A 12,500-nucleotide genomic window follows, 5' to 3' on the forward strand; every position below is an offset into this window, starting at 1 on the left:
GGAAGAGGAGGAGGATATGTGGAGGAAGAGGAGGAGGTGGAGGAGGATATGTGGAGGAAGAGGAGGAGGAGGAGGAGGAGGAGGAAGAGGAGGAGGAGGAGTGAAGGAAGAGGAGGAGGAGGAGTGAAGGAAGAGGAGGAGGAGGAGTGAAGGAAGAGGAGGAGGAGGAGGAGTGGAGGAAGAAGAGGATGATGAGTGGAGGAAGGAGAAGGAGGAGGAGTGGGGGAAAAGGAGGAGGAAAACAAAGAGAGAGATGAGGTGGATGAGGAGGAGGGAGAGGGAGAGGGAGAGGGAGAGGGAGAGGGAGAGGGAGAGGGGAAAGGGGGAGAGGGAGAGGGGAAAGGGGGAGATGGAGGTGGAGGAGGAGAGATAGGAGGAGGAGGAGGAGAGATAGGAGGAGGAGGAGGAGAGATAGGAGGAGGAGGAGAAGAGATAGGAGGAGGAGGAGGGGAGAGGGGGGAGATGGAGGTGGAGGAGGAGAGATAAGAGGTGGAGGAGGAGAGATAAGAGGTGGAGGAGGAGAGATAAGAGGAGGAGGAGGAGAGATAGGAGGAGGAGGAGGAGGAGGAGGAGGAGAAGAGATAGGAGGAGAAGGAGAGATAGGAGGAGGTGAAGAGATAGGAGGAGGAGGAGAAGAGATAGGAAGAGGAGGAGAGATAGGAGGAGGAGAGGAAGGAGAAGGAGGGGTAGAAGAGAAGGTGTTGGAGGAGGGGAGGATGGGCTGTGAGATGAGGAGGAGAGGTGTTGGAGGAGGGGAGGATGGGCTGTGAGATGAGGAAAAAATATGAGAAAGAGGAGGAAGGCATGGAGAAGGGAAAAAGAAGAGCACGAGGAGGAAGAGGAGGAAGGAGGAGGAGGAGGAAGAAGAAGAGGCGGAGGAGGAGGAAGAAGAAGAGGAGGAAGTAGAGAAAGAATAAGAGGGGAAGGAGGAGGAGGAAGGAGGAAAGAGGAGGAGTAAGAAGGAAAGGAGGAGGAAGAGGAAGGAGGAGGAGAAGGAGGAGGAGGAGGAGGAGGAGGGAGGAGAAAGAAGAGGAGGGGGAAGAAGTGGAGGAGGAAGTAGAGGAGGTGTAAGAAGGGAAGGAGGAGGAGGAATGATGATGATGATGATGATGAGGAGGAGGAGGAGGAAGGTGGAGGAGGAGGAGGAGGAGGAGGAAGGGGGGAAAGGAGGAGGAGGGGGGAAAAGGAGGAGTAAGAAGGGAATGAGGAGGAGGAAGGAGGAGGAGGAGGGAAGAGGAGGAGTAAGAAGGGAAGGAGTAGGAGGAAGAAGACAGCCTAAACTGGTCAAATATATCGCTTGCACTGTGAAGCTATTCATTCTCATTCATACCTTTGAGTACATCAAAGCTTTGAGGTAACAGGAGCACTGCAGAAAACTTTATAATGTGTGAAGAGTTACTACTTAGAAAACCACTTATCTAAACAGTAATATCCGTTACTATGAATCTATCAATTTTGTTCAAATATGACTAACAGATGTTGATCCTATTAGAATTTCAGTATGAGAGCCTTTCAGTATCAAAATGTAGACTACCTTAACCCATTTTTTTTCTATAGCACCCCAAACTTAATCATTTGCCTTCGTCTGTGTTCTGTCATTTACTCAATTCCTAAATTCTTGCATTGTTGCACACACTTCTTAATCTCAATAGCTAGGCTTTAACATAATTTCAGCTACAAAAATACACATCTCCCTAGTTTATATTTACTTGAGCAGTACAGTTTCCTTAATGGATTCAAGATCAACAGCAAACCATCATGAGCTAAAGAATATACTCTGGACTCAAATCAACAAGAAAATTTTGAATATATGAGTAAGAGCGTTTTCTGGGAGGTAAAAGCAAATCCCCGGAAAATAGTGAAAATGTACACTGACATGGAAAAAGATAAGTAAAAGCATACAAATAAGATATAAGAGAAAAGTAAATCTAAAAGTTTAATCTTAAAAATGTATTGTAAAATATGACATTTAAACTGATACTTTCCTACATTAATATCAAAAGATTTCCATCACATATCTTTATCACCTTAAATTTTAACACTTGTATCTTTCACTATGGTTGATGCATTATACCAAATCTGGGTCAATTTTGAGATTATGAACTTTTCCAGATTTGTACTACTTCCAGGCTAATGGACTGACATCTTATCAAATTTTAAAATAAATATGATATATATTAGATTTATTTTGCTATAATCGTATGAGTGTGTCAGCAGAGAGGACTACAATCTAAATAAACATGATTCAGGTGAGGTCTACTAACTCCTTGCATATAATGTCTTTCTTCAAGGCAAGTAACTTATTACCTACTGGCTTGCTTATCTATGTCATACATAAGCAGATGTGAAAGGCTATTCTAATATTCATAATATAAGGTGGATAAAAGGAAAATGTAAAAATATGAAAGCAGTCATGTTTCTGCAAGGTGTTTTACAATATATGAATGTGCATCTACCTCAGTTAATATTAAATAGAACACAAACAGCAATATACTATTTAGCTATGGATAAAAATGTAATTATTAATTCAAGTCAGATAAATTGTAATAGAAGCAGCTATTTTCATTGACTAAGAAAAACAGAATAAAAAAAAATCAATTCAAGTCCATACTGTCAAAAGATATGTTCGGTTCACATCATTTCATAACACAAAATATGCCTAGTCCTCTCCAGAAAACTTCCTGAAGATGATTACATGCTTATACATATCAAATACTCTTTGGCGTATTGTAAAAAATGGGTACCATCTACCTAATGAAAAAATTATAAATCACCTACAGAATACTAAAATCATGCTGCTATAGTTCTCACATTCTCTACAAAGTAAGCATAAATAAAGAACACTTAGTAAGACAAAAAACATGTCTTCATGTACATCAATTTCAACCTAAGCATAATGGTTATCTCCTATTCTGGCTCTCATGGAAAGAAGTCTATTCAATTCATACTATTCACTCCCTTTTAATTTCCATTACTGTTCCTGAAACTATGAGAGAGCAAATACTGATTTTCTACATCTGTGGCTCAGTTCTTTTTCTCTAACATAAAGTTTCATAATTTACCTATCCTACAGTAATCTAACACTTTCACAATGGGATGACATCTTATCATGTCAAGGTAGACAAACACCTCATGCTGGGACAACAGCTTCACATGTAACTGTTCCACTATTTTTTGTAAAGACCATAATTACTTAGCTTCTTAACACTTCAACACTTAACAGTACTTTGATCACATTAGTCTGGTGATACTTTCTTACCGTTTGTTCTTTATACTTAGTTCTCGTTCAAGAATGTATCATATGCTCCTGAAATAAATACATGTTAGAGTGGGCAACGGAACAATTATATTCCGCCACTTTAATAATATGATAATGCTATGGTTCACTATTTACACTGATACAGATCCATGAGGCTATTACTGAGCAGGTGAGAGTGACCAGGCTTCTCACTTGCTCTTATATACGAGTTTTATACTGAATAGGGTAGTTTTACTAGCCTCTCACACTTAAGTTTCACATTTTTTGTGACCTATTATAAAGATGATATCTATATGTAAATAACAATATACATGAGCAACAGTAATAACAAAATATATAACCAAGGTATGATTATGACAATCTTATGAAATATATACTTTAATATTACAAAAGGATTAACATAATTTCTTACTACCATGGTATGATTCCCTATGACTTGTCTGTTCATGGGTTATGTAGGACTAAGTGCACTTACAGATGAGGAATAGCCCCTCAAATGTAGCCCCTAGCCCCTTAAAGCCTCTCCTTAGTCTCATATACTAAAAAACAAGTTATGTTACAGCCACGAGCATACAGAGTTGCGTGATTTTATGTTTCCCCTACTTACATTTAAAAAGGCCATTAAAGGAATTGAAACAACAAGGGCAAATGAGTGTATAAAAAAAAAAACAGATGATTTTTTGGCATTTTTGACAAACATTATTTATCAATGAAAATATAATCCAACATTTTATATGACAAGTTACTTATTTAACTCAGAAAATTTATAAACTATCCCCCCACTACAGGTGTACAGCTAAATGCATAATTGCTATCAACATTGTTCCTTACCCTATTGACAACAGGAGTGCTTATATAATACAATGTCCAATGTGGTTTTCTCAGGTCTAATTAGTTTTGTTTGAACAGATGGCTCCAAAGGCACTTTAGTCACCAAAGAATTAAAAGTAAACCTAACTGAGTTCACCTGTTATTTATTCATTGAATTGATGCATAGAAAAGTGTAAATCTTAAATACACTTGTTACTGTTAATAATACTATAATAATAGTGCTGAAGCTGGTTAAAATACCTAAAAAATAGAAAAGATGAAGAAGAAGAAGAATAGGAATTGGGGAAACAGGTAAGACCAGATAGGTATAGGAAGTGACACTCTCGTGATTGAGCTCGTGTAGAAATCTCTAAGTACACAAAATCAACACAACAAATCCACAGTGAACATTACATGTACACTCACAATTTACAATTTCCAACATCATTATACAAAGTATAGGAACATTAATGTCCTTCTAGAAGAGAATGATTGCAGGCACTATCACAGAACCACCTCACAGGAGCTTTCTTTACTAAATATACAAGATTTTGCTGTCATGTATTTCATTGCATATAACATAAGTAAGCGTATATGTACATCTGTGTTGTGCGTTTCTTAGTACGTCTGCATGTGTTGTGTGTATTTTTGGGTATGCCATTTTGCCTCCATGTGTGTTTTTTAAAGTATGTCTGTGTTTGTTTGTTTTCCCACTTTTGTGAGTGCATGCATGCCTGTCTGCTTGTGCATGAATCAAAGAAGCCACTGGCAAGCTGAGGAGGATGGAAAGGAGGAGGAAAATACGAGATATGTCCCAGGGAAAGGAATAATAGAAGCATAGGATAGGGATGGGGAAGTGGGAGTATAGGTGAGGTGGCATTCCCGGTTTTGGGTATGTTTGGGGGTGAAATTTGGCAGTGGCTAAAGCATTGGGTATCAGGACATCAGTGTTTAAAATAAAGTTCTAGCATGGATTGCCTCTCCTTTCCCTTACCAACCATAATCTTTCTACCTCACTCTTGCTTTCCTATTCTAATATTATCTTAATCTTATTCCCTGAATAAAATTCAAAATAAAATGTTTTTAAAATCACATTTATAAAAAGACTGGTTTAAAATACCAAATATAAATATCAATGATTGTTTTATATCTGTCAACATATTTCTTTTAATATTTTAATGTGGAGATGATGTTCATAAGTAATGTGCTTTTTTATCATGATAATCATTATCATCCTAACTGAATTATTATTAGTGTCATTATCATAGTTGTTATTACTAATAACATTCCTATTACTACCATCATCACCATCACAATCATCATTGTCATCATCATCATGGTTATCATTATTGTCACTAATTCTAATTCAAATAATGAAAGCAATGATAATAATTGTAAACAACATAATCACAACTGCAAACAAAAGTCTGTTATTTATTTTTATGTAGGTACAGCAAATGAGTTGAGTGAGTTCTATGCTTAAACCCTTTGCCACTGGGAACACATGATACCCACTGATGTTTTGTTTTGTGAACTGTCTCTAAACAAAGAAGGCTCCACAAGTGCTTAGCCACAATAAAATCAATTAGCAAGCCTACTTAACCTCACCTAATTTCCCCTACCCTTGACTTTTTGGGATTTATCTTTCTAATGTTATCAGTATCAATACTATTTTTATCATTACAGACATTACACTTATCATATTGTTAACAATGTTAAAAGAAATTAAAGATATATTATAATATTTCCAATAATCAAGGAAAAAGGTAAACAGGAAAAATAGGTAAGACTACTGACTCCTTGGTGACTATGTACTTGTGGAACCATCAGTGTAAACACAATCACTAAACCAGCATCACAGTGGACATCTATCCCCGTTGAACAACATTTCTGGAGATCATATGTAAAGTGTTGTAGAATATACTATATCAGACAAAATATAGCAAAATGTTTCTAACACATATATCATACATATGTATAAGACGATCAAAAGACAAGACTAGCGTTTCAGTTATTCAAATATTGGAGTCTTGATAGCAATCTTCATGTTGTCTATATATATACACACACACGCAAATGCTTAGCTTACACATTCAAAAACGTTGCATAGATCTGTCCTACTTCATTAATCATAATATTTGTTGTTTCCTTGTTATCATTATTATATCATCCCCATTCAATATTAATAATAATGATTTTTGTTTTGTTTTTATCATAATCATTATCATTTCTGCTATCATTATCATTATAATTATTAGTATTAGCAGTAGTATGCATGCACTCACAAATGTAGGAAAGCACACACACAAACACAGACATATACAGAAAAAAATACATGCAGGCAAAAAGACAAATTAACACACAACACAGACATAAATATACACTCACTCACATGAATCGTTTTCTACAACCTGCACAATGTCAGTCACTACCCTTCATTCTTACCCCTTCTCCCATTACAAGCCAACAGTTTAACAGATTTCACTGAAAAATATATTTTTGGTGTTTATAACGTACTAATGTCCCCTGTGTAGCCTTACTCTCACTTAACTGGATCATTAACCCAATGCCACCATGTAAAAAAGTTTGGCAAGTGGACGTAATAGGATTGTTGGCGCACATCGGTTGTTTCCCATTTGGCACCTAAAAGCTTTTATTTTGCTCTAATTTATAAAAATATTAAAATCTTGAAGGTTTACCTTCATTATAGGTGCTATTGCCTAAAATCTTTACCACATAAATGAAGCCGCTACTAACAGAGAAAAACAAACCCCATCCAATGAGCCAATGGTGCGGGAATGGTCATGATACAATGCCATCCGTTTTTCGGTCCACAACAGCCATGGCATGTACGTACATGCCACCCATCAGCTAGTGGTTAAAATACACTACAGCAAAAGCTTGTACCGTTCATAAAGAACTTCTGCAAGGTCATCCTATGTTAGCACAGGCAACCATTCCCTTCCAGAAGAGTACAGAAATTCCTACATTCAGTCTAGTGAGTTGGAGATTTTGGATCAGATATTTCACTAAAACAATAACAAACAGATCTGTCACTTGACTACATGATCTTTAATCAATCATACCCCCACAACTCTGCAATCATAACCCCACAAAGATGCTCAGCTTCTGTTTCGTGAACTTTATACTTCAGTTGTTCTATTCACGAATACACGGAATCAAAGTAAAACAGTAAACCTTCATTCATCAAGTTAACAAAAGTGAACTTTCATGATTCACCATATAATGAACAGTTTGTCTATGGTACAACACTCAGTCTCATTTTGTCTCATTGTAAAAGTACTAAAAATCACCTAAATTACAATAGCACCTAACGCATAATTCCATAATCATTAATACCATCACACTATAAGACATATGCATTATACCAAGTCACTAATGAACTGTTACACTAATTATATCTAGTTTCAGAAATCAGCCCACATTCTGATATCCTATCCACTTACAATCTATTAACTCTGGTTTTGGAAATGGAATTACTGTTTGCTCTAACTGATCCATAAACCGTCAACAATGCTGGAACACTTAAATAGAGATACGCCTTCTTTACGCTTTCTCTGGCTAATCAGTACCACCCTGCTAATCTCTTTTCCCTGTACTAACCTAATAAGTAAAAGACAAATACAGGACAAACTGCAAGCACCATGCAAAGCATAATTGAGCAGCCGTCAAAAGTCAAAGCAATTACAAACTTTTTTCAAAGATCCCTTACCTGAGGTCTGATGGGTTGTGGTGGTGTGGGCTGGGGTATGTGCCTGCCCGCCATCATGGCTACTGAGGGATCACCCTCGTACATGCCCCGACTCCACTTCATCAACCTGGGTAATATGAGACAAACATTAGGAATGAAGAATAAAAAAAAAGAATATAAAACACCTAGAAAGACAACACTGATGAGTTTTCTATACATAAAAAAAATAAAAATGAGTTTGTACTAAATAAATAAATAAATAAAATTTAAAATAATCACAAAACATTTTAAACCTTTGATCCTGAGATTGAAAGGCCCACCCCACATATATGTTAACCCAATAATTGAAGAGCATCATGAAACACTCATAACTATAGACGACAACTGACACAAAATTACAGAGAGAGCTTAAGGGCATTTACTACTTTCAGAATTAATAAAGCATCTTTCAGCTTCCAATACTTGCTCCAGTTCCTACTATCTGAAGACTTTAACCCTATCACTCTTCTACAGGAAGAAGATTATATGCTTTTTTTTATCATGAGAATATCTATCAATATTATGCTGACAGGAAAAACTGTCCCAATTAACCTATTTCTTCTTTAAAACATTATAATATATAACATAATGATGTTCCTTGAAAGTCATTAGAGAATTTAGTAAAGACATTGTTTTAGGAGAAATGTCTCATTCATTTATTACAAGTTTCAGCAGAATGGAAGTGACATTTGATAGTTCTCTTAAACTATGACTTTCTCAAGTATCACTACAAAGATAAATTATCAGCAAGTTCATAAAAAGCATATCAGTCGACTAGGTTGATTATCAAACAATTAATCTAGTCAAAGACGAGTTTACAAAATCAGTTACCATTTTTGACTCGGCTCTTTGACCAAGTGTCTCTCTTGGCAAGATTATTTCATAATAGAATGTAATTCATAATCATTTAGCGAATTTATACGCTATTATACCTAAACACCTACGAGAAGAGTTAGTAAATTTTGTCCCCCTTCAAAGCATTTAAAAATACACACCCAGTCACTCAAACAAATGTTACAAAAGCTCATTTCTACCTTTGCAGTGTTCAAACACCAATTTTCAAATTACAACACTCAAATGCATAAAAACAAAAACATGCATAAACACTTGTGTAAGCGAGTATCAAACACAGTATGAATGACAATAATTTAACAGCATAAGCTAAGAAATTAACGTCTTATGATAATCTTTAATAAACTTAATTCCGTATTCAAAAAGAAATCCCAGATGCAGTATTAAAGGTGCTGGTGGTGGTGATGGCTAAAATAAGGTTGACAAAGATGATGAGGATGATAACCCAACAGATCTGGGCAACAGGGATGTCTTGTCATCAAAATATTTGGTTGCAAGGTGGGTGATGGAAATGTCTCACCAATGAATAATTTGGTCATGGGTATTTGATCGGAACGTCTCAGAAAGGGAAAATGTTGCCAAGAGGCAGGTGACTGGATTGTCTCCTCACGATCTTTTTGTATAATAATAATAATCACAATAGTAATAACAGAACCCTTAACGATGATAATGATAATAACAAAAATATAAATAATAATAATAATAATAATAATAAAAATAACAATGATAATGATAATAATAATAATAACAATGACATTAGTAATAACGATAACAACAATAACAATAATAGCAAAACTAATAATAAGATTAATAATAATAATAACAATAATAATAATAACAATAGTAATAATAATAATACCAAAAACAATAATAATAATACTTATACAAATAATAATAATAAAACAATTAATAATACCATTAATTTCCATAATAATCATGATCATAGCATAATACAATAATAATAATAATAATAAAAATAATAAAAGTAATAACAATAATAAAAATATTAGCATTAACAATAATAGCAATAATAATAGCAATAATAATCATAATAATAATAATAATAATAATAATAATAATAATAATAATAATGATAATAATAATAATAATAATAATAATAATAACAATAATAATAATAATAATAAAAAATAACACTAATAATGATAATTGATAACAATAACAATAATGATGATAATAATAATAATAATGATGATGATGATGATATAAATAAAAGTATCAATCATATCACAGATTTTCATAATAATCATGATCATATAATAATAATAACAATAATATCTATGATAATAATGATGATGATAATAATAATAATAATAATAATAATAATAATAATAATAATAATAATAATAATCATCATCATCATCATAATAACAATAACAAGAATAACAATAATATTAATATCAATAATAATGATAACAAAAACTACAACAAAAATAATAAAGAGAATAATAATAACAATAATAATAATAATAATAATAATAATAATAATAATAATAATAATATGCATCAATAAAAGTATTAATATAAATGATTTTCATAACAATCATGATCATAATTATAATAAAATAACAATAACAATAATAGTGATAATAATAATAATAATAATAAAACTGAAAAGAGACTAACAAAAATAATAAAACTGCAAAAGAGTAATAATAATAATAATAAAACTGAAAAAAAGACTAATAATAATAAAACTGAAAAAAGACAGCAACAATAAAATTGTAATGATAATTACAATACTAATACTAATAACAATGAAATAATAAAAATAGTAATATAAAATAGTAATAATGATAATAACAGAATAACACTAAATGATAATCAAAAACATTTTTTTTATCATTATGCACACAACTGATAACACTATTTTCATTTTTGTTATTAATATTATCATTATCATTACCATTACCAATATCATCATTATCATGGTGATGAAAACAATAATAGCATCAACAACAGTAACAATAAAAATGATTGATGATGATGATGATGATGATGATGATGATGATTGATGATGATGATGATCGATGAGGATGATGATGATGATGATGATTGATGATGATGATAGTAAAAAAAATCAATCAATTACATGTGATCATAAAGAATAATAATGATGAAAACATTAATAATAATAATGATAGTAGTAGTACTAGTACTACTAATAATAATGGAGTTTGGATTGAAGAAATGTGGAGTTTTGATAATGAGAACTGGGAAGCCTGTGAAAATGAATGGAGTGATACAACAAATAGGAAATGAAAGAGGTAGATGAATGGGTAGTCTATAATTATTTTGGTATAAATAGAAGTGGATAAAATCAAGGAACATGAGAGGAAGAACATATTCGCAAGTGAATATAAGAGAAAGCTGTAATTAGTGTTAAAATTAAAACTTAATGGCAAGAATAAAATTTATAGCATTGATACATGGGCTGGCTCAGTGTTCAGGTATAGTGCAGGAATAATAAAATGGTTACCTAGAGCTCTGAAAGGGTTAGACAGAAAGACGAGAAAGACTAAGACTGTACTTGGGGCATTTGGGGCATACACCTTAAGTGATGTGATAAATTTTGTGTGTCAAGGAAGAAAGGCATTAGGGGATTCATAAATTGCGAAGAATGCGTATAGATTGAAGAAAACATCTTGGGGTAGTATCTAAGGAGTTCAATCCAGAAGTTAATTGCAGGTGCAAAAAATATGGATGTAATTGTGATAGAGAGCACAAAAGACAGGGTTGAATTTAAGAGATAACTAACCTAAATACGACAGTATAAGGAGAAGAGAAACAAAGAGAAAGCATGGAAATTTGACCTGAAGACAAATTATGTCAAGTATACTATTAACAAGACAGCCAACTCCTTGTTATGAAGAATGCATGGTGAGAACGGTGAAAGCATTGGACATCTTTTTTATGAACATAAAAAAAAAAAAAAGAAGAAAAAAAAAAAAAAAAACAGCATGACAACAATAAAGTGTCAGAGAGGTTATAAATTAATGATATCAATGCAGCCAGTGCATTATTCCATCTTTCATTGGAAGCTTTGTAAAAAACACATTTTAAAAAGAACACAAAAATGGTATGAAACATTTCACCAAGAGTGTAAGTGAAAATGAAGAATGTAAGGTGTAGCGAGACATAAGTATTCAGTGTGACCACAATAACGAAAGCAGGATACCAAGACACTGTTGTAGCTGAAAAAAGGGGAGAAGATATGATAATAGATATTGCTACTTCAGGGTATAACAGTATACATGAAAAACAACAGGAGAAAGTTGAGAAATACCAAGATCTTAAAAGAGAAATTGTTAGGATGTGGGCAGTACGGAAAGTTGAAGTGGTTCTGGTAATCAATGGTGCTGTGGGATGTGTGACAAAGAATAATGAAAAGTTGTTGAAGAAATTGGGAACCACTATAAGAGCCAAGTTCCTACAAATGACAACATTACTAGGAACAGCAAGGATACTAAATAAAGGACATTGAACATAAGGTCTACCGAAAGGGGCCATAAGGAAACTTTAGTTGAGGGTCATTACCCACTCTCCATGGGAACTTGCATGGTGTAAAGAATGCCACTTTATTATACCCATGTATAAATAAATAAATAAATTATAATAATAACAATAACAATAGTAATAAGAATATCAATAACAAAATAAAAAATATATAATAATAGTAACAATAATATCTATCAAAACAATATGAAAAATTCAATGATAATGATAATAATAATGATGATAATAATAATAATAATATTAATAATAATAATAATAATATGATCATTATCACAACAATAATAATGATGTGAT

The 12,500-nt window shown here is 33.2% G+C and overlaps 1 protein-coding gene across 22 annotated transcripts in view; it reads right to left on the reverse strand.

Moving 5' to 3' along the window:
• pum (pumilio) overlaps positions 1-12,500 on the reverse strand; it is a 259,778-nt gene that overhangs the window by 235,599 nt on the left and 11,679 nt on the right. For all 22 annotated transcript variants that reach the window (XM_070143618.1, XM_070143612.1, XM_070143616.1 and 19 more), the window contains one exon: positions 7,803-7,908. In XM_070143618.1, coding sequence (XP_069999719.1) covers positions 7,803-7,908 — 106 coding nt within the window. The remainder of the gene's footprint in view (positions 1-7,802; positions 7,909-12,500) is intronic.

The sequence above is a fragment of the Penaeus vannamei genome, chromosome 31 (genome assembly GCF_042767895.1).
Source record: "Penaeus vannamei isolate JL-2024 chromosome 31, ASM4276789v1, whole genome shotgun sequence".
In the NCBI taxonomy this organism is placed as follows: Eukaryota; Metazoa; Arthropoda; class Malacostraca; order Decapoda; family Penaeidae; genus Penaeus; species Penaeus vannamei.